The sequence below is a fragment of the Oryzias latipes genome, chromosome 14 (genome assembly GCF_002234675.1).
Source record: "Oryzias latipes chromosome 14, ASM223467v1".
NCBI lineage: Eukaryota > Metazoa > Chordata > Actinopteri > Beloniformes > Adrianichthyidae > Oryzias > Oryzias latipes.
This window is the reverse complement of record NC_019872.2, coordinates 10625475-10649148: the sequence shown is the minus strand read 5'-3', so window position 1 is coordinate 10649148 and position 23674 is coordinate 10625475. Positions and strand designations below refer to the sequence as shown.

Sequence of the window (23674 nt, the reverse complement as noted above, 5' to 3'; positions counted from 1 at the left end):
CAGACCTTATTGCACAAATCAAAGATGATAGTCAAGAGAGGACTTTGTTGTGTTTTGTTCTTGCAGTAGATTTTGCCTTGTCTATGCAGTAAAGTGACATCTTAATCATACTGTGGATGAGAAAAGTATTCCGCGCTTTCATTTAAGTTTCCCACCAAGTGAACAAATTCTGAAATTAAAAAACTGATCAAGAATCCCTTGTTATCCCAGAATGCCTTGTTACTCAGTAATTCCAGATCATTGACATGACCACAAGTTTGTTTCTTTCCTGGGATTGTGCACATTTTCACCTTTAGACCTAAAAATCCTCTTTTCTCCCTCCAGCCAGCTGATATTCACTGTAAAATCACTAGTTTCCACATGTGCAGAACTGTTACCAAAGCCTGGATTTTAATGGATGGAAATATTCAACTTTGAGTCAAACAAGGCAGATTTCTGGATTGATCACCAGCCTTTGAAAGCCTACTTTGCATAAGTAAAAGTTACAGCCACACACTCAAAAACATGAAAGGATCAAGGAGTTAGACATTTTAATAGTTTTGGCAACAGGTACAATTGCTACTATCTAAATCACTCATGTCCCTTATCACTTCTCAGAGGCAGAATGATGTCATCCCTCATTATGTCCTTCTACCTCCCTATCCATGCATGCAAGTTGTTTCTTATCTCCATCTGACTTGACTTTTAACTTTTATATCAGTCGGCCTTTTCCTTTTCTTACCTGGCTTTGAAAGAAGTTGGCAGCTTTGAATAGATTTAAACTGGTGACAGGCTCGGACCAGCTGCTGGGTTTTTATCTTTTAACCATTTAAAACAGTTTCACAACATAAATTGAATTTCTCTTAGTTTTTTTTTTAACTTGTCTGATTATTTTTGGTTTTGTTCTTCTGTGTTATACATAAATTAGTAAACGTAGCTTAAAACAAATACCCTAAAACAATCTTTCTCAAGCTCACATCGCCCTTGGCAACACGCTTTCAAGCGACCACTTCTAATTCAAAGTCCACGTTATTGCGCGTTCATGCGACTACTTCCAATAACAGGTCTATGTAAACGTGCTGAAATCAGTGTTTCAGGCTTTCATGTTATAAACTCACATTCATGGGTAGCTACGCAAGTTTCTTTGACCGTTTTAGGGCTCTACCTACAAAATCTGTGGCCGTTGAACACGCGTTGCAAGTGAAACCAGGTCGAACTTTGACCAATCAGGGACTCAGATTTGGTGGCAACATTTGGATGATGTCCCTTTTAATTCAAGGAAGTGTCAACTGTTTGAAAATTGATCATGGAAGAGAAATATTTAACTTCGGTTTGTTCCTGGCCGGAATTCCATGACACCAAGCCTTTCATATATTGGAGCAGCTGTGAAAGAGAAAGACTTGCTAGATTTGTACCGCTTCAACATTTTGCATCAAGCCTTGTAAGCAGTTGGAAAAGAGAAAGAGCTAAAATCCCTTCCTGTTCTGACAGCGTTCACCACATCAGGCTGTTATTGAACGCGCAACACATGCCCAGTGTGAACGTTAGACTTATATGCCTGAACGGTTAAAACCAAAAGATAAAGCTGCAACTATGAGATCATCGCTCCCTAAATACATCTGTGCACAGTTGTACACAAACGTGGATTTTGGAAAGACAGAAACAAAGTCATAGGGAATTTTGTGCGACCATCATTCCTTATTATGCACATCAATAATTTTACCACTCTTTCTTCCAAATATAGAAATCAATCTCTCTTGCTCTGACTTTTCACCTCCTTCACTTATTCTCCTCCCTCCCATGGTTTGATCTACCTAATCATTCCCAGCCATGAACTCCACATGAAAGACAACAAGCACTGGCTGTAATAGGGTGCTAAAGGAATGAGTGAGAGGGAGAAAGGATGGAAAATAGGCACAGGACTGTAAAATCAGAGGGGAGGTCAAGGGAGGAATGGAGATTGAGCGAATAGGGAGATGAGGACTCTTCATTCCCATCTCAAGGTCTCATGTTATCATTAGCCTGGCCTTTTGTTCATTTGCCAAGCCTTTCCCCATTTGCTCCACCTCCCACCTGCTCCCGCCCTTTTTTTCCTCTCCACTCCCATATTTCTTGATCACGTTCATTCTGCATCAAATCAATGACAAGATGGAGGCCCATTTTATCAGAGACTTGGCCATGCCAGGAGTGTGTCTTAGTGGAAAAGGTCAGGCATGGGTTCAGTTTTTTCACTGTTTTTTAACCTCCACATTCATTATTGTCCTTGTTTGGTCAATAAAGTTACAGCAAAGAAAAAGTACTTATCCAGCTGGTATTATGCTGCACTGAATTTCTTTATGTAGTTTTTTGACTAGTGATTACAAACAATGAGAAAAAAAAATTATGGAACATGAACAGATGTTTTTAATGAAATTCATATTTGATGTTTTTCTGTTTTTTTTTTTTTTTTTACAAATAAAATGTCAAACTTTAAAGTGCATTTCCACAATAATCAGTCAGTCCTTTAGGATGCTTTCTTCTTTTTTTTTTTAGATTCAGACTGATTGTTTTTTACACAAATCAATACAATTTGTTTTCTTTACATAAGCTGTATCATGAGATTGTAATCAAAAAGGCACCTGAATGAAGGAATTAGGGCTGCCACTTTTTTAAAAAAATGTACTCATTCATCCTCACTTAAGTCTAGGACACACTGCACAGCAGAATAAAATAGGCCAAGATTATGTTCCTGGTGAAAAAGTGTCTTTTGATTATCTTTTAGACATGTATTTTCAGTATTTTTTAAAAATACAGCTATATCAAACCGAAATACTTTTCTTTGCTTCAGGTTTCTCCAACCAAAGTGGCTAAATATTTGATGCAAAATTGGCTCTTTGCCGCCTTCTCTGTTGTGCATCACTTTGACATCAACCGATGTTTTACACGAGACAAACTGCAAAGAACAGGAGGACTTTTCTGGACCAGGGCCCACATCTGGAGGAGATGTGAATAGAGAAGACAAATAAGTAGGAAAAGGACATAGCAAAAGGAATAAAGCCATGTGTTTAATGCAAAAGAGGAGGTACTAAACAAAAAAAAGGGCTAAAGGAGAAAAGCAATAATTCAGCTGATGTAATGTGTTGTGCTGTTGCGGTTTGACAAGTTGTAGGGAGTGAAAAGAGAAATGTTTGGCCCACTGCTTCCATTAGATCTACCTTTAAATGTAATCCATACTCCATCAGCACTCCTACTCTCCTCTCTGTGACATGAAATGTCAGTGAAAGATGAGTCTGAGTTCAGTGGACGACAGAAAAGTATGAGGTGTATGGCTGCAATATAAGCACAACCTTGCAGAAGCATACCTTCTATCTGAAGAGTAATGACAGTGGGAGCATCAAAGACTAATAAGGGGAGAAAGTTCAGATTAGAGACAAAGAAAAGTGTGTGGTTGTGAAAAATAGAGGAGCAAATGAATCAGTGAGTGTTCCCTCCTTTTTTTTCTGTTTAGCAGTGGATGAATGACTCTCTGTGGCCTAAAAGCTCCAGACCTTAGTCCTGGCTTTGATACTCGGCACAGTCTTATGAAATGTTTTTCACTTATTGCTGACTGTCTTTGTAGTAAAAATGTATCCTAAAAAAACTCACAATTCTCATCTTTAAACTTAAAATCTAATCTAAGATGAATTCTATCAGAATTTTATCAGCATTTAACATAACTTTTAAGAATTTGGGATAAGAAAGCTATTACGTCAGATTCTGCATTTTAGTTTTTTTCTAATCTGTCCTGGAGGCAGCAAATCCTCATTAGAGAATAAAACTCTTATTCCTTTGCATAACTGTGCTGTTACTGATTTGGGGGAAACAGAAGAAGGCTTTGAAACATTTCTTCCAAAAACCTGCCAAAGACATGATGGATATTTTTCAACTTAATCTTAGCTTTTCAGAACCATACAACCATCATAATGCATAGATCATATATGCTAAACACATGTTAAACTAAGCTCAAGTCCACTTCTGATGTAAAGTTGATGTAAAGCATGTAAATGCGCTTTTTGGCCTCCTTCGTTCAAAATTCTTGTGTTGCGTCACAATTGGGACCCCTTGATCACGGAGGACAAATGAATAATTACAGTTTGTGCCCTGATGGAATTATATGAGACCAAGTCTTTCATATATTGTAATAGAGCTGTGGAAAAAAAGAAAAACCTGGTGCAAGATTTGCAACATTTTACACCAGGACTCTTCCATCTGCAGGTGGCAGACATGCACTAGTAAACAGTAAAAAAAAGAGGAAAAAGAAGAAGCCCCTCCCTGCTTGTCCAGTGTGAACACCATGGGTTAATTGTGAATTCAAGAATCTGTGTTTAGCATGTCATATGCCCCATTTGTCTGTTTGTTTTGACTTTGTTTTTCCCAGAATGTAGATTGATCTGTGTTTAAAAAATGAAAAAAAAATATTAAAACAATTTAAAACAACCGGCTTTTAAGAGGAAAACAATATAGGAAAATAGCTGCTACACTATGCAAATGTTGCACATACTTTTATTTAAAACAATTACATTTTCAAATTAATTTTCAATGAATCACAAGACATTGTTTGCATCTAGTGCACCTAAGTCATTTACTTCAAAGGCAGTATTATCTTCCTCCTGTCTAGTTTTTGTTAAGTCTCTTTACTTGTATATTGTCTGTAAACGCTTCCATTTTCTTTAGTCAAGAGTTAAATTAGGAAACTCCAAGTTAGGAAATAGCTGTAGTGATTTTAAAAGATCTACTCAAATCACTTACAGACTGTATAAACATTCCATTAGTCCAGAATGCTTTGCAAAATTGAACCAAGTAAATTGCAACTCCACCCTCTAGGAAGCTCCTGGTTTACGTTGGCTTCAGCAAACTATGAAATCCAACATTTTAAACCTCTTTAACACAATATTAATCATAATGGACTTCATATCTTAATGCTGCATGATCTTGCATAAACTGAAGAGGTTTTGTTTATGTAACGTGACATCTTGAAATCTCTGACAACAACCAGATCACCCCAAAACATACTTAAATGTGGAAGATGGAAGATCAGAACTATGGAGACGAGCACAAACATGTAATGTTGCTAAAGAACCATGTGAGATTTATAAGTTGAATAGATGAGACTGATGCTTTTGTTGGTGCGGCTTTGGGCTTTTGACCACATTTGTTCTTTGCCCAAGAGAGGCAACCCTGACTGCTCCTGGATCAGATGACAGACTGCACTGTGGGAGACACTGTGGACAACCTCATTTGCTCAACCAAAATTAAAAAGACATTCATGAGTGTGCACTGGAATCAAGTTTTATCAAGTTTCATTAAAAAGACATACATTGTGAATGCAACAATAATAGCAAAATGGAAGATGTTTCTCACAATTGTTGTGGTATTTGTGGCTTGAACTTGGATTGGTCTCTCCTTTATGCATGAGTCCAACGCATGAGCATGAAGGACCCAAAATGCACAGACGGAAGGCACACGGTTCCAAGGCCAGGGGTTTATTAACAGAACAGAAAACGGTGTCAAGCAGGGTAACCAAACAAAAACTAACTTTGGGCTAACAAGGTAAACTGACGAACGGGGCAGAAGACGGTCATGGAAATGATGGCATGGACCAGCATAAGAGGAAGGAAGATACAAATACAAAAAGGACTGACAAGACACAGGTGAACATGATCAGGAGAAGTAAAATTCAAAACCATGACATAACAGGAAACCTTTCAAAATAAAACAGGGAACAGAACTCAAACATGAGGAAGCAAAGACTAAGGCAAAGAAACCCAAACCATGACAAACATTAAAAGTTACAGATACAAGAATGTGCTAAATGCAGGTCTTGAGCACACATGGTGTTCATACTGGACAAGCAGGGTGGGGCTTCTTCTTTTTTTCTCTCTCTTTTTCTAAAGTTTACAAGCGCAGGTCTGGCACTTGAAGTTGGAAGAGGCTTGGCGTAAAATATTGAAGTGGTGCATATCTCACAAATCTTGCTCTAGGATTTTCTTTCACAGCTCTATTCTGATATATCAAGGGTGTCAGAATCCAGGCCTCAAGGGCCGATGTCCAACATGTTTTCCTATCAATCTGCCATTGAAGCTCCTTACTGGCTAAACACACCAGATCCAGGTAATCAGCAGCAGATAAAGCAGGATTTCTGGAAAAACCAGCAGAAGGACAGCCCTCGAGGCCTGAAGTTTGACACTGCTGCGATATAAGAAAGACTTGCTGTCATATAATTCTAGCTGGACAAAAGACATTATTATTAATTTATTCATCATGATTAGTTTTCAAATGGTTGGCCATTCTGTGAATTAAAAGGGACGCTATCCATACGTCACTACCAAATTTGAGGCCCTGGTTGGTCAAAGTTTGACCTAGTTTCACTTGCAATGCGTGTTCAGTGGCTGTATATTTTCTTTGTAGAACCCAAAAACAGTTGTAAAAACTTGTGTGGCTACGCGAGATTGTGAGAGTTTTGTATGCGCTTGTATGAACTAAACAACCCAATATGCATGAGACCAGGGTTGGTGGCAGAAACTTAAAGATTTATTAAACAAACTCGAACATGACAAATTCCACTGAGATGCAAAAAGATGACAAAACAGGTGACCTGAAAACCAGCACATGAGGATCATTAACACAAATAAAGACAGCTTTGGATGATTGACAACCTAAACCTGTTGTGACTCACAGAATAAAAAAAAGGAAAACAAAACACGATAAGAATGACGCATCTTAGAATAAATTAGGTTACAGTGCACAATTTTTACAGAAAGACTCAAACAAAAAGATTGTAACACCCTGTGTGCTATCCTTAAAGGAACAGACATTAAATGTGGTGACGACCGTGAACTCATCCTATCACCAGGTGTGCCTCGTGGGTGTTAAAATCCCTTTAATGAGATCTTGTGAAAACGATGGTGTCATCATCATATGTGTAGAGCTGATCACTGCAGGTGGCTAATCCATTTGTTGATGGACATGAACAGCCACACACAAACCTAGGTTCCCAAAAGCTAGTTATAGTCTCAACATTATATAGTTTGTGAGGTATCAGAAATTACTCAAAACTCTCAGGAGTAAAAAGCTTACCAAAAGTTGGATGTAACACAACACCACATAACCACATCTGTCCAGCTTTGATGATACAAAGCCATCAAAACTTTAAGGAGTTGTGCTGTTACTCCCTTGTTTTAATTTTTCTGAAGCAGCAACAGTATGAGTCACTGGAGAAAGGTTTCTATCCTTTTTAAACCAAGTGCTTTTAGTAATGGTGAAAACGTGTGCCGGTGGGATGGAAAGAGAGACTTTTGCCAACCGAATGTCTGCTGTGGTGGTCCTGTCTTCTGGGGTTCAGGTCCGGGATAAGTTCAAATGGAAGATTCAGATGTCAGTTTTATTTTGTTCAGAAATATGTAACTTTAGTAAAAATGTATTTAAAGTGTCCTCAGCACTGGTGCAAACCAGGGCCTAAATATGCTAAAATGACTGGCCAGATCTAAAAATAGAAATAAAGTCATCAGAAAATTTAAAAAAACAATTATTATTGATTATCTTTTTCTAAATTTGCACAGCTTTAACCCTCAGTCTGAATTTCTCCACTTTTCTGACAAACACCCAAAATAGGCAAGGCAAGTTTATTTGTATAGCACAACTCGTACTGAAAGTAAGTTAAAGTTCTTCATAAAACAGGAAAATGCATTAAAATTTACAATACATAACAGTGCAAAGATTAAAAACAGACATAATCATTATAAAATTTACTTAAAAAAGAAAGAAAAGAGAAAAGAACATGAAAAGAGGTATCGATGAGGAAAATAGTAAAGATTTTACTATGATGAGCTCAATAAGCAGGACTTAAATATTTTTTTTTTGACAAAAAAGTATTTAAGAGAAAAAATATTAGTATTACAGTTAAACTAAATATCAGTTCAAATGATTAACAGTCCCGTTAGGAGCCGAGACTCCTTGGAGGAGCAAACGGGGTCATTCGACCTCCTGGATCTTGGCTTGCCTTCAAGGTTTTAACATCTGAGCAAGAATGCTACTTTTAACAACCCTATAAACACCACCAAACAACATTATGAACCAGTTTGAAGATTGAGTCAAAGGCTCAGCCTGAGAGCACACAACATTTCCCTTTTGGTGTTTTGCAAGGAAATTTCTGTTGTGTTATGGGATTTCTGAGTGTTTCATAAGAATAAAGCATGCATACACAGCATATTTGAAAGGAAGTGTACATGCACGTTTTCTGAAAAGAAGGTTATGATCAAGACATACTTATCTCCAGATATAAATAGGATTCTAAGCGCAATAGTGTAATAATTCAATTATCTTATAATTTAATAGTGTGTGTTGTTTAAGAGCCATTGGTGCAATTTTTTGGTCCTCTGGCATTTGTTCCTTTGATCTCTAGACCAACCTTTGTCTTTTTCCTTTACATACCATATATCCATAATCTTTAAAAGTGAAAATTAGAAATCATCACAAATTCTTACATTTGAAAAGAACGATATGTTGCCATTTCTGTTGTATTGATCTGGTTCTAATTTTTTAAGTCTTTGTAACAAAGAGGATCTTTGTTAAGGTCCTCACGGTCTATCTCATTATAGTCTCTTGAAAAGCTGCTTTTGATATCTGGCTTGTATGAAGATTCATTTCGATCTCTTTTGGTCTCAGGTGTCAGCCACCGACGAGGACCGGGGTTCATTTGGAACCATAACCTATGCTTTGACTTTAAAGTCTGGAGGCACGGTTCAGACACCCTTTACCATAAACAAGCAGACGGGCCAGCTTTGCACCGCCTCAGCTCTCGACAGGGACGAGGGTCTGGAGAAGTATGACCTGACCGTCACAGCAACAGATGGAGTAAGTTTAAGTCTAATGAAAGAGTATATAGTGTGGGAAATGAACTGCTCCAATTAATTAGAGCAACATTTAAATCACAGGTCAGTCTTAGAGACTTCATTAAAGTCAATTAAACTGAACATTCTCAAAGTAAAAAAATAAAATAAATAAAGCTACTAAGGTAAAGTGAATAGATTGTTATAACATGAACTGGTTGGATAACAAAAAAAAAGTTATTTTTATTTGCATTTGATAATACAAACCTAATGCTTTTTACAATCTTTTTTACATTTCCTTACGTCAATTTGCTTTAAAATCATTCTCAGAAATGGTATATACATATTAAACTTCATTAAATGTATCATTCAAAAGAAAATTATCCAAGATGGATCCTATGGCTCTGTTTCCTTTTCCAGGGTGGACTGAGCTCAGCAGTGGGTGTGAGGGTCAAAGTGATGGACATCAATGATAACCGGCCCACCTTCTACCCAGTCCTTTACACTGTAAGTCTTAGTACCCACAGTGCTCCAGGAACCTCCGTTGTCAAGGTGACAGCCAATGATCCTGATGCTGGTGAAAACGGCAGGATTACCTACCGCACAGTACCTGGAGGGAGCTCCCCTTTCTTCACCCTCAACAAGGACACGGGTGAGCCTCTCACATTCACTTTGTATAAAGGACAAAGAAAGACAGCTCAATTTTGGCGAAGCACATTTTAGAGAAGTATTTATGTGTGGCTTGGAGACGATACCTCTACCTGTCCAATCAAATGGTATGTAGATCTGTACTATAATAAACTTGAATATTAATATGGACAAAAGATCTTCACTTTTTACAGTTTCAAATGTCTTATTGTCAAATACATGTTTAAAGCAATTTTTACTATACTTTGCAAAATAAATAGACTTTTCATTGTGGTATTGTGTTTAGACCTATTGATATTATTCTTTTTCCTCTCAGGAGTGATTTCTCTTTCGCGCTCGCTGCATAGCAAAGCAAACACAGTCATCTCCATGGTGATAACAGCTGTGGATGGCGATGGTCTAACAGCACCTGTGAATGCCAGAGTGAATGTGAGCATCGTTGGAGGCTCAACGTCTTCTCCAGTGTTTGAACAGGCACAGTATTTTTTCACTGTGTCTGAGGACGTTCTCAGGGGGACAGCGGTGGGAGTGGTCCGTGCTGCTACCAAGACAGGTGGGAACGTTTACTTTCTCAGCCTCATACTTTTGTTGTTGTACATCTCTAAACTACTTTTAGAGCTCTCAGTGAAACTTCTTCTATGTGACGTTCCTGTTACCAGCCTCAGAATAGAAATGTGCCACTGAGCTGCAAATAGTTTTCCCCTCAAATTTTGAATGCACTTGCAGCTAAAAATGACACTAAAACATATATTCCAGTATTTAAAATGCTAAAATTAACATTGAGAGCACTGACAGGTATATTCTTGCTTCATTTAATTTACAGTAGAAAAAAAAAAGTTTTAATTTGAGCTCCTGCTAAAATCTACATTAAGATACGTAAACACTGGGCATCTCTGGTCCATTCAAGAACGAGCTAAACAGGCATTCTTAAACGTGTTTTTACATTAGGGTGTGCACAAGGGACTGTTGCAATCCGATATAGTGCATGTACTCACAGTTAGAAGAGAATTGGTGCAAAATGTCGAAGTGGGGCAAATCTCACGAATCTTGCTCCAGGCTTTTTCTTTAACTGTTATATTCCAACATACAACGAGAATTGGTGTCATATATATAATCTCCTGAGAACCGAGGAAAAAACGGGTCTTACAATTTCCTTGTTTTGTGTGATTTCCTATCTATTTGGGCCGAAAAAAACACCTTACAATTTTAATTTTTTTTTAAATATTTTTTGTTTTAATTTCCCAACTTGTCCATTGTAGAGAACAACAGGACGATATTTTTGTGAAAACAGAACTCAATTTGGAAAATCAGAAAAAAGGGGCAGATTAAATCTTTTGAGTGATATTCACCCCAAAAACATTAAATTTTGTTCTAAACAATAAAATCCTATATTGCTCTTTTGTTACTTGTTGGACCATCTGCTACAGAGGAAGATCGACCGGTAAATTGAGAGCTTTGCTTATTGGCTCAGCTCTCTCCTCACCACAACGGACCTGTACAGCTACTGCATAACTACGGACGTTGCTCCGATCCGCCTGTCAATCTAACGCTCCTGTCTTCCCTCACTCATGAACAAGACTCCAAGATATTTAAAATCCTCCACCAGGCCAGGGACACTCCACCCACCGAGAGATGGCAAACTGCCTTTCTTCGGTCGAGAACCATGGCCTTAGATTTAGCAGTGCTGACCCTCATCCCAGCCGCTTTACACTCGGCCACAAACCGCCCTAGTGTACGCTGGAGGTCCCGGCTTGATGAAGCCAACAGGACAAAGTCATTTGCAAAGAGCAGAGGTTAAATCCTGTGGTCCCCAAACCAGAAACCCTCTGGCCCCTGCCTGTGCCTAAAAATTATGTCCATAAAAACTATAAACAGAGCCGGTGATAATGAGCATCCCTGCCGGAGTCCAACATGCACCAGGAACAGGTTTGACTTACTGCCGGCCATGCAAACCATGCTCTTGCTCCGTTCATGCAGAGACCTGACAGCCCTCAGTAAGGCTCCCCGGACCCCATACTCCCAGAGGACCCTCCACAGGATACCATGTGGGACGCAGTCAAACGCCTCCTGAATCCAGAAGCCCAGAACACGCATTTACGTTATGTTTACATAAACATTCCATTGGTAGTGGTCGCTTAAACAGACGTTTCCAAGCCTGATGTGAATGTAGCATTAGATTAGATCAAAGTTAAATACCGCTTTTCTATCTTCATAATGTTTACAATACAAATTTTTCATCATTATAATCAGATTGAAATTGAAATCTTATGTCACTTCTTGTGTTTTTCTCAATTGTCCTTCATTCAGGTGTCTCTAAAGGTATCTACTACTCCATCTCTTCGGGAGACCCAGATGGATATTTTACTGTTGACAGTACATCTGGTACCATTCGCACAGCACTTCCTCTTGACCACGAAACCTGCTCCAGTCTTGACCTGGAGATCCAGGCACGCTACGGCTCTCCACCATCCTATGGAATCAGCCGGGTGCACATCAGCATTTCAGATATTAATGACAATGCTCCCACCTTCCTCCCTTCCTCATCAGAGTCCCTTCTCTTACCAGAAGTCACAAAAATGGGGACTGTTATCTACCGTATTCAGGCCACGGACAAAGATTCTGGTCACAACGGTCAGCTTAGCTTTGACTTGATCTCTGCGGGGGCTGCTGGCAGCAGTGGTCAAAGAACGTTTGGTATTGACCGTGGCAGTGGGGAAGTTCGCCTCATTGGCAGCCTTTCATATGACAGTGTTCCACGCTACGACCTCCAAGTGATCGCCAAAGATGGTGGAGCACCTCAGCTCAGTTCCACTTTCACGCTTGTTGTCCACATCCAAGCACAAGACGCTCAAGGCCCCAACTTTGATACCCTGACGTATCGAGTAGAGCTACGGGAAAACGCACCTCTCAACACTCGTTTCCTCCAGGTGCGAGCTCTCAACAGAGAGGCTTCTGGAAATGGTGGCAGTTCGTCATCCATCTCCTCCTCCATTTCCTACCGTCTCAGGCCAGATGGGGATGCAGCTGGTTTTGGAATCATGCCAGACAGTGGTTGGCTTTTTGTCCGGAGCTCTTTGGACAGAGAAGCCAAAGATATGTATCTGCTCACTGTCCTTGCAACTTCAAGACATAGTGGGACTGGAAGAACCGGTAGTGCCACAGTCAGGGTAACTGTTACTGATGAGAATGATAATTCCCCACGACTGAGCCAGGAGAGGGTGTTCCTGGCTGTCAGGGAGAACTTGGTGGCAGGAACAGGCTTTGGCAGGGTCTCCGCTACAGACAGAGATGCAGGGCTAAATGCTCGACTCACCTACCGGCTGCTGCATGCAGACAAGCACTTTCAGATCAACTCCCAAACAGGTGACGAATATGTGACTGAGTAAATCTTTATTTTATTAATAAAGAAACATAATATCAACTTTAAAAATATGTTATTTTTAATTGAATCCAAGAACTTCTCTCCTTTTAATATCTGCTATCACTGTAGGTGAGATTAGCACTCGCCTCGCCCTGGACAGAGAGCAACAGTCCAGCTATCAGCTTTTTGTGGTGGTACAAGATGGTGGCACTCCTCCACGCAGCGCCACTGGGACTGCCCACATCAGTGTGCTGGATGAAAATGACCATGCCCCCACTTTCACTCACGTCAGGCCTGACACGGAGCGGATGTTTGAGGTAAGAGAAGTGGCACACTGGGAACTATCAATGAGAATTCTATCTCAATTGGAGAAAAAGAATTGTGCTGAATCAAAGACAAGTAGTTGAATGCTTGGTTGATGACGTGCAAAATCCAATACTCTAGGGTGAGAGACTATGTGATGTTTTCTTATGGCAATTTTTCTATCAGTATCTTCTCTTTTATTAATAAGTTTAATAAAATTCATAACTATTTTGTCCATTTACCGGTAGTTTCTATTTAGGCAGAGATTTCCAGATTAAAGAGAAAAAGCTGTTCACTCAGCACTCAGATTTTTTGCAAAATTGTACTTAAGATGTTTGCACTATAAAAAGTATTTTAAGTGAACAGTACTATGACAAAAGTCTTTTTTTTTTGTTTTCTGTAAACCGTTATTAAAGTGCCACTATAAACACCTTCCGATCTATTTGAAAAACGTTCCCAGTGGTCTTTTTTTTAAGGTGGGTCTTTAACACTGAAAGGGAGCAGCCTAATAACGTGACAGCATTTTAAAAATGAATTAATTTCACTGCTTTTTTGTATTTTTGTCTAATATGTTGTATGTATTGATGTTTGGGCAACATATTAAGATAAGATTGTCTTTATAGATAATAGAGGGGCTTCCATCTGGGACAATGGTGGGATCAGTAGCAGCTAAAGATCCAGATGAAGGAGAGAATGGAACCGTATACTATTCCTTATCAGGTGACTGTTTATCTCCAGAGTAATCCAATATTTCTTTTTTTACTTATAATCAGGCTGTGATTGTAACTATTTTATTTTCTTCCCATTGTTTTCCAAGGCTCTAGAGTAGAGCGTTTCTCTCTTAACCCAAACACAGGCGAGCTAAAAACTGCTTCCCCGCTGAGGTGGGCAGAAAGAGCAGAGTACACTTTCACATTGACCGCTGCTGACCATGGGACGCCTGGCCTCAGCTCCACCTGTCAGATACGAATACAAGTAAATACAATCCATATTTTTGATCCTCAAATTCGTAAATATGAAGTAACAGAGACCAAAGGCAGTATCCTTTACACATGCTCAAATTTAGTGCATAACTTACTGTGTCTGAACTGTGAAGCTGTCAAAGGAGTTTAAAAGGGAGATACTTATCAGAAAGGGAGAAGGTGAAGCCATGCCTATATAAACATAAGCATCTCTCCAATCTAGTGAGCTCTTCCTAATCTGAAAATCAGAAGGGTAATAAAAAACACATTTTAGAGACCCAGAGCTTTTCTTTCCGAACTGTTCTCTTAAGTTTTCTGTCAGTGACTCAGAACTGGAAATCAGCATCCGACATCAGGAGGATTCAGAAGCAGCAGCGGAATGAGAAGGATGGAGGGTTTCTTCTGCAGGGGAACTGTGTGTTTTTTTGTAATACGATTTCAGGGAGGAATAGGACGCAGACTGCTGCAAGAGCGCTTGCATTTGATTTTTGCTCGTGTGCCGCTTGTGTGACAGTCTGATTAGACAGACGGGAAACAGACGCCTTGAAATCAAACGCTCCCAGATGAGATTTGATTAGAGCCAGCTGTATTAAATCACAGAGAAAGGGAATGCGCTCCACTACACAGTAGCAAACTGACACACACACACACACCTATAGTACAGTTGCTAGTAGATCAAGGTAACCGAGTAAGCAAACACGGACATGTCTTTTGTAATCTGTTGTCTTGCCACTGTCTAAACATCAGCAATAAATTTAGGCAAGTACAAGTAGTTGTTGTTTTATACATGTCTCTACCACTTGTCTTAATCATATAAATGATGGCGCATGACTTCATACTGCCTGCAACTCTTTGGTCCCAGATCAAAACCCCAAGTTTGTGTCAAACAGTCAAAGACCCTCTGGCACGTCTTTGTTTCCCCTCGGCACAGACTGGGGCATGTGGAGGTTGTTTAGGGGTCCGCACTACTTGAAGTGATGTATTTAGAGTTTCCCCACCATTGCACCCTTCATTTTTCCTTTCTTTTTAGGTCAGAGACGCTGACTCTCATGTCGTAGCCAGAAGGCCACAGTGTCAAGATATTTACTGGAAGGATTGCACATAATGCCTTCATGTTCAATGAGAATCTCTCTGAGGGTTGTTATTGTGTTGGCAGCAAAGCAGAAACAGACTACAGCTCAAGGGCATGTTTAGGGATGGGTTGTGGTGAAAGCAATATAGCTGCACTGTCTGCAAAATATCAAAAGAAATCAAATTGAGTAACATAAAACAGAACTCCCCTTGATGTTTTGTCCCACGCTTCAATGAAATGATCCACTGGAAAGTTCTACATTTTGTTTTGGTATATTTTAGCACGTCTTCAGTTGATTAGGGAAAGGAATTCCGATTGTGATCTGAATGACCATCATATGGTGAATAGTAATAAAAATGAAAAGAATTCAGGTAAACCTGTCCTTTTTTTTTCAGGTCATAAGCTCCTCCAGGTCTATTCCCAAGCCAAACGTCCTCTCTATGACCCTAAACGTAGTTGAAGGGACCGCGCCTGGCTCCATTATTGGCTCTGTGGGCCAAGTTGACAAGCCTGAATCTAATGTTCTGGAGGGCCAGGTGACCTATCTGGTTGTAGATGGGACGGATCGGGATGGGACTTTCATGGTGGATCGTCTCAGAGGGGATGTGTACCTGGTGCGGGAGCTGGACTATGAGAAGGGCTCAAGCTACACTCTTCACGTCGAGGTTTCTGACTTCTCCAAGGCGTTTCCGAATAGCTACCTGGTGAAGCTGGAGATTAATGTGCAGGACAGCAATGACCATGCCCCTCAGTTCTCTGAAGACCCTGTTACCATAGTGATCCCAGAGAACAAAGAACCTGGAGCTTCCATTTATGCCTTTCAGGCTGGGGATCAGGTTAAAATTCTTCTAAAATTGTATTAAATTAAAGCAACAGTTGCATAATTATTGCTATTTTTCGTTTAACCTAACAATTTGTTTGGTGTGTAGGATGGCAGTGGGCCCAATAGTGAACTACGTTATTCCATCGAACACCAGTGGCCTCAAACTTCTGACCTATTGGCTCTTGACCCGCTTAGTGGGGTCCTGACAATAAGACAGCAGTTAGATCGTGAGTCCACACCCTTCCTCTACCTAGTGGTACGAGCCACAGACCAGGCAGTGGATCTCTCTCAGAGGCGCTGGGGTTCGGTCACTGCTCGACTGTTTGTGAAAGATGAAAACGACAATCCTCCGGTTTTCAGCTCTCCATCTGCGATCAGCGTCATGGAGGATCAGCCTGTAGGGTACGTGTCAATTAACATTTTTACGTTTGTGGTCCAATGAAAAAGTACAAAAATGCACAGTTGTGTGGACATTGTGTGCTTAATAAAATGCAAATTTGTTTCCTCTGATAGGTTTGTGATTTTGCACGTTATGGCTCACGATGCAGATGAAGGAGAAAATGGCAGAGTGTCATACAGAATCCAGTCAGGCAACAACGCTGGTCGCTTCAGTCTGAGCCCCAATACAGGTAAGTTAAACTTAACCCTTTAACACCTGAGATGTATCGGGCGACATCTACCGGTAAATAACACATCAAATCAATCTTGAGCACTTTTCATGAATCCATGCCCCAAGGGCCCCTGTTCAACGTGGTTTCCAACCAACCTGCCATTGAAGCCCCTTATTGGCTAAACACACCTTATCCAGGTAATCAGCAGCAGACAAGGCCGGATTTCTGGAAAACCAGCAGGAGGCCGGCCCTCGAGGCCTGAAGTTTGGCACCCCTGCTTTGTGAAGTTATATAACTCTTTGATCATTGAGGCAACCAACGTGAATCAGCTGATTCTGACACAGAGAAAGGCGGCTTTTCATACCGGCTTTACATCAGTAAAGTGTAGCATATGTACGCAGAGTAACCTTTCTCCAAAGCTGAAATCAGCTGATTTTTCCAAATATTGCGTAAACACCTCACTACTGTAAAGTGTTGCATAACAGCACAAGGCAGCTTATTTCCCTTCAGAATTTGCTGGAATTACATTGATTAAACAGTTGAAGAGTTACAATTGTCAAAGGAATATTGACACTGGAGATAAAGGGATTAACTGCAAATGGGCAAAATAAAAACATTAATATTTCATGAAAAACTGAATTTTTGAGTTTTATAGACTTTAGCTATAGTAGTACTTCATTTTCATTCATTCATCTTCTTCTGTTTGTCCCTTTTGGGGTCACGGGGCTGCTGGAGCCTATCCCGGCCACTTATGGGCGAAGGCAGGGGACTCCCTGGACAGGTCGCCAGTCCGTCGCAGAGTTTTGTACTTCTGCTTTAAATAACATAACAGAGCACGGCCGTTACACCCTGTTGGGTATTTAGGATTTAAAAGATAACCTGCATTCCACTTATGATAATGGCACTTATGAGTAAATAGTGCAGGAACTCACTAACCCTAAAAAAGCACATCTTTCCCCACAGATCATGCAATACTTCAAAGCACAGTAACTGATATTTAACTGGGCTGTATAGGTCTGGGCAACTCTTAGGCAACAGCCTAATGTATGTTCAAATTGAGTCTCTTTATCGCTGGTGCTATGCAGTGTAGGCATGCTCTGGCTGGAAAGAAATTAGGAGCCATAAAACAGACACTTAATGCAGGTTCCAGATGGAAGAAAGTCTCAGCGTCATTGCTGTCAAATGTCGAGTGGGTTTATTTCACTTCTGGTTTGCTTCTCAGACTGTGTGGTGTTAATCTTGCCATTAATAAGCTCTGGAACAGCAGATTAGTATGTATTGCCAACATGTTTGCCAAGCTGTGTGTCTAATGTGGGGGCAGCATTTGACAGGTTACAGCCTATATATAGAAAGTCAGCTCTGCCAAGTTTTCTCCCTTTCTCATTATTTTTGCTCTATAGTTTCTTCTGTGTTTCTTATACTCTGTTTAACTGTTTAAGTTCACTGACTTTTTCTCTCTTTTTGGAATGACAGTAATAAAAACTAGTGCAGTTTATATTCCGGTTGTATTTTTCCTTTTACACTTACCAGGGGAGGCAGAAGGACCTCACAGACACACTGTCTCAGAGCATCAGCTTTGCAACAGTCATCGTGTAGCGTCTGTTTGGTACTGTGTGGTCTCTAGATACACATCTCTCAGGCACTCCTGGTAAATGTGTTGAGTCCTGCAGAACAAGCACAAACAAGTACACAGATGCAAATTGCATGTTTCCGCTCACTTTGGCTGACCTTCCTGACTTGTTCCGATGACAGGGCTATGGGATGTAGGGAAAAAAAGGCTGGCAAAGTGGAAATGGAAATTCTAATTTTAGGTGCTATTTCAATTGCAGTGAATTAGATTAGATGCAAGCACATTAGTTTGTGTCTCACTGATTTAAGGGAAAACAGTTTTCAGCGTGTGTTAAAAAACAAACTATCTTTAAGATGTGACTATGCTCTTTGTTTTTGTTTTTTTTATTGTTAAAAATCTGGTAAAGGAAAAGCTCTTATTTGTTAGTCTTCAATGCATACATCCTGATGATTTGAGGCACAGAGAAATATTGTAAGCACACACCTAAACACTTTTATTAGTTATATAAGTTATATGATAATCATTGAGTTATATGATAAGTTGAAGTTGAAATTTTAGTTGATTTAATTCTTTTTTTTAAATTAGTTTTAAATTTCTTTTTTACAGGCTCTCTATCCATCCTAAAAGCTCTGGACCGGGAAGAGCAGGAGGTCTTTAACCTCACGATTGTTGCAGAAGATCATGGAATACCCCAGCTTTCCACTTCTCAGGTCCTGTGCGTGCAAGTGATCGATGTGAACGACGAAGCTCCGATGTTCCAGCAAGCTGAGTTTGGAACCCATGTGATGGAGAACAAGGGTCCAGGAACTACAGTTCTGAAAGTCACCGCCACGGATCGGGACCAAGGTTGGTTCACAATTTAATTTTTATCACAGTAGAATGGGGTTGTTAATAAATACAACATTAAAATGACAAGACTTTCTTCTATTGGTGTGCAGGCTCAAAATAAAAATTAGTGCAAAATTTAATATTGGTCCAACGTTAAATATTTGTGCATAATGTTCATATGTTATTTTAGGAAGAGTTATGCATTTAAGGAAACACTAATATAGTTTTCACAATAGTGGGGAGACATACTATTCTATTCTATTCTATTCTATTCTATTCTATTCTATTCTATTCTATTCTATTCTATTCTATCTGTATCATTAAATTTATTTTTATGGTTTGATTTTTCCACTAAAGTAAAGCTCTAACTTTTTCATGTTTAGGAAAATAAATTTCAAAATTTTCCATTAAGACCAAATCATTGGCCCACTTTGAAACTAATCCACTGAGACAAATAAGTAGTCTTGCAAAATCAAACTTTTCAAAGTGAACTAGTAGATCACAACCAAATCTGTTTCTAACATTTTCCCATAGTGACATTTAGTTTTCCTTTGTGGTAAGTGTCATTTTGTTCTGTAACTTTTACTTTTAATGCAGGTTCTAATGGCCACATAACATACGGAGGTGTGACTGAGGATGGCTTTGTCATCAATCCCTTGACTGGAGTCATCACCACTACAAAGGAGCTGGATGCAGAACTACAGAATCACTATGTACTAACAGGTACTTTGCTGGGTGTTATCTTCCAGGAGTTCATGAAAACTCAAATCAGTTAGGTTTTCTATTCTCTAATTCTTAACTTTCATTGATAGTGTATGCCAGGGATGGAGGGCTCCCTCCAAACTTCGCCAAGGCTGTGGTCAGAGTGGAGGTACAGGATGTGAACGACAATGCTCCTGTCTTCGCAAAGATGTGGTATGGACTTGAAGTCCCAGAAAACCAACCTGCTGTGGAGCTTTGCTTCGTCAAGGCCACAGATCCAGACTCTGGTCCTGGTGGGGAGCTGGAGTACAAAATTGCAGGTAAGAAAACAAAAAATGTGTGTACAAAATCATAGTAATTTGCCTTTAATTGTTGTTGTTTCAAGGCAAATCTAATCAGAAGTTAATAAAATGTTCAAAAAGATGGGGAATATTATCTCACATCTCAGATATTTACTTGATTCAGCCCCCCACTCCCCAAAAAAAGTCCCATCAATTGTAACACAGCAAGATGTGTGAAATTTGTTCTTTGCACTTGTATCATCCCCTGGGGGAGTGGTGAGCTGTAGACACGGCTGCACTCAGGCATTATTTGGTGGTTTAACCCCCCAATCCAACCACTTAACACTGAGGGGTCAAGCAGGGAGGCATTTGATCCTCAGCCGAGGATTTGAACTTTTGAATTTCCAGTCACAGGGCAGACACTCTTCCACCAGGCCACTTAGTTTTGCATTCAGACATGAAAGTTATGAAAGTAATGCAGACTACACACTATTATGTTCTAGACAACAGTCATGTCATAGATACGATCTGAGCATGTTGCATAACTTTTTGCCAAGGATTTATTTTTATTAAACAGTCATATTTTGACTTAAATCCATACTTGGAAAAATTATGCCCTCTTTCATGATAAATGTCTGATTTTCAGGAAATACTTGTATTATTTTTAGGATATTTTTCTGCTGTTTCTTTTCTTCTAGCTGGTGATCCTGATGGAGATTTCCAGCTCCACAGTAGAACCGGAGCACTCTCCACTTCACATGGGCTTGACAGAGAGAAAAAGCCTAAATATACCCTTGAGGTGGTGGCTGTAGACAGAGGGAGCCCGGCTCTTAGCGCAACTGCCACAGTGGAAGTCAAAGTATTGGATGTTAATGACAACAGCCCTGTCTTTAGCAAAAATAGCTACACAGTGGAGGTTTTGGAGAATGCTGAAGAGGGGTACCAAGTTTTGCAGGCAAGACAAAAACCACAGTGATAATGAGGGATTCACTTTGCACAAATGTTGACGTCTTCTTTTTTTTCTTCTATCAGGTGTCTGCCACAGATGTGGATGAAGGCCTCAATGGGAAAATTTTGTATTTCCTCAGCCAGGAGGCAGATGGAGCATTTGCTGTAGATGAGGACACAGGTCGAATCACCACAGCAGCACCACTCGACAGGGAAAAACTGGCATCATACAACTTTCGGGTTTTTGCAGTTGACCTGTCACCTTCTGTTCCCATCAACTCCTCTGCTCAGGTAAACAACATGGTTGTTTTGGCGGAAGGAGTATTATTCTATCGTTTTGTAACTTGAAAAAGAAAACAAATTTGATCAAATTTTCCAGGTGAAAGTCACCATTCTTGATGTCAATGACAACGCTCCATTCTTCATCCAAGATCCATTGATCATTGAAGTGTCCAGCAGGCGTTCTCAGCGTGTCTTAGCCACTATGAAGGCTGAAGATAAAGACTTTGGGGCCAATGGTTCTGTGTTTTATCGTTTTGCCACCCCAGTTAAAGGTTTCAGCATTAACTCCCTGACTGGGGAGATTCAGGCCACTGAACCACTGGGCAGTCTGACCCAAGCTCAGAGGACCCTGATAGTGGAAGCCATGGACCAAGGTAGCCCAGCTCAATCTGCCCATGGAGTTGTGGTGGTTTATGTGAAAGAAGTGGAGTACAATGGAATTCGGTTTTCCAAAAATGCCAGAGATGTGAGCATTCAAGAGAATGCTTCAAAAGGTTGGACAGAGTGATCAAGTATAGAAATCATTGCATCTGTGATGCATTTGTGTTTGAAAGCAACCTCATATTTTCTGAATTTTAAAATTCCAGGCACAGCGGTCGCTCAGGCTCAGGCTGAGTACCCGGATGGTACACGTCAAGGGATTAGCTATAGTCTATTTAGCGGAAACAAAAAACATTTGTTCAAAATCAGCTCCTCAACAGGTGAAACTTTACAGATTCAAGGCTAAAAATAGATTTTTAGTCTAATGTACTTGCTAGCATATTTTAATTCATTTTCTCGTATGTGCATGTCCTGCAGGTGAAATCTGGGTAGAGAGCTCCAATGGATTAGACTTTGAAGAAACCCCCAGACTCCGTCTCGTTGTCAAGGCTGAAACCGTGTCATCCACATCCTTCATGGCTTTTAATTTGGTTCTGCAGGATGTCAATGACAACCTTCCACGCTTCCAGCTGCAGAACTATGTAGCTTTTATGAAAGAAGCTCAAGGATATGAGATGCCAATCATACAGGTACCTTCAGATTTCCTTAGTTGTTTGGTTTAACTTTCCCACAGGATAGAAAGACCTTGTAATACTCTTTCCCTTCCCTCACTTTTCATCCAGGTGGTGGCCGAGGATGTTGATCAGGGCCAGAATGGTCAGGTTACATATTCAATTCAGTCATCTAGCATGAGCGGCTTGTTCAAAATAGACCCTGTTACAGGAAGCATTACAACAACAGCCATCATGGACCGTGAGATTTTTACACAGACCAAGTGAGTGTAAAGTTGTTTATATACCTCTGTGGTGGATGTTTGTTGTAAAAAAAAAATTACACAAAAAGAGAAATAATGTAATACATTGTACATTCTAATCACATTTCAAAACAAAAAAAATATATTTTTATTAAACAAAATCCATTTACATGCCTACATTCTCAAATGTCAATCTCACTGCAAAAAGGAAAATACATTGCAAACCGAAAACATATGGACTCATATGGAGTCATGGATTTTTCTAAAGGCTTATTTGGGGGAAATAATTTACCCAACAAACAAAATAACTTCATGCTTTATATTTGCATCTGAACCAAACAAAATACTTCTGGGCCAACAGGCTTTGGGCAGACAGGCCTAAAGTGATGTTGTTTGGCACAGTGCTGCATTTCTCAAAAAGTAGAATCGTGCATCTCAGCACAAACACTTCACACCAAATCTGCATGGGTTTTTGGCTCTGAGTCCACCATAAACTTTTCTGTAAATCACAATAATCTTGAAGGAATTTGGAGACACCATTCGTCCAAAAGTTAAAGCTTTGTCCAAACTACACCATACAAAAAATCAAGAATCATATCAGGATTTCACACCAGTTTGACTGAAACTGCAACAAATGTAGTTGGTGCATTAGACTAAGAGCCTTAAAATACCATAAAAAGGCATGTTCAAATGAACTAAAGCATTATTGTAACCATTGGTCAGTTTAAACTGTTACCTAGTAATGTGGGAGATTAAAAATGCCATGGTAAAAAGGGTTCCAAATGCTAAAGATATAGGAGCTGAAATACATATTCCATGCATTTACATAGGTTTTTCACACACTTGTCCTATAAACTACTGCTAAGTTTTTATCAAAGGAATTGCATAAATGTGCAAATTTTCAAAGGCTCAAATTTACATTTAATTCTAAAAACCTGTGGTGGCACACTTTTATTAAAATATGATATGTTGACATTCATCACCTAAAGTTATAAATTTAAATCTGGATTAAACTACAAATACAATAAGAAAGTACTAAAATGTATTTTGTTTTTCTTATCTGCAGGCTAGTAGTTACTGCAACGGATAGAGGAAGCCCAAGACTAGCAGGTTTAGCCACTCTGACAGTGATAATCATTGACCAGAATGACAACAGTCCCACAATTCCTTTGCCCCAGGAAATCCGCATCCCTGAGAGTAAGAATCTTTAAGAACCAAGCATGC

The 23674-nt window shown here is 39.7% G+C and overlaps 1 protein-coding gene across 1 annotated transcript in view; it reads left to right on the top strand.

Annotated features, from left to right (window-relative positions):
• Positions 1 to 23674, top strand: part of LOC101171352 (protocadherin-16) — an 89750-nt gene that overhangs the window by 60244 nt on the left and 5832 nt on the right. Inside the window, exons 5-24 of the mRNA XM_004076301.4 lie at positions 8662 to 8850; positions 9246 to 9477; positions 9790 to 10026; positions 11781 to 12836; positions 12964 to 13151; positions 13761 to 13857; positions 13955 to 14112; positions 15567 to 16007; positions 16101 to 16396; positions 16508 to 16623; positions 18782 to 19021; positions 19601 to 19726; positions 19816 to 20025; positions 20685 to 20941; positions 21019 to 21225; positions 21314 to 21710; positions 21804 to 21917; positions 22015 to 22226; positions 22320 to 22471; positions 23517 to 23647. Of these exons, the coding sequence (XP_004076349.1) occupies positions 8662 to 8850; positions 9246 to 9477; positions 9790 to 10026; positions 11781 to 12836; positions 12964 to 13151; positions 13761 to 13857; positions 13955 to 14112; positions 15567 to 16007; positions 16101 to 16396; positions 16508 to 16623; positions 18782 to 19021; positions 19601 to 19726; positions 19816 to 20025; positions 20685 to 20941; positions 21019 to 21225; positions 21314 to 21710; positions 21804 to 21917; positions 22015 to 22226; positions 22320 to 22471; positions 23517 to 23647 (5056 nt within the window). The remainder of the gene's footprint in view (positions 1 to 8661; positions 8851 to 9245; positions 9478 to 9789; positions 10027 to 11780; positions 12837 to 12963; positions 13152 to 13760; positions 13858 to 13954; positions 14113 to 15566; positions 16008 to 16100; positions 16397 to 16507; positions 16624 to 18781; positions 19022 to 19600; positions 19727 to 19815; positions 20026 to 20684; positions 20942 to 21018; positions 21226 to 21313; positions 21711 to 21803; positions 21918 to 22014; positions 22227 to 22319; positions 22472 to 23516; positions 23648 to 23674) is intronic.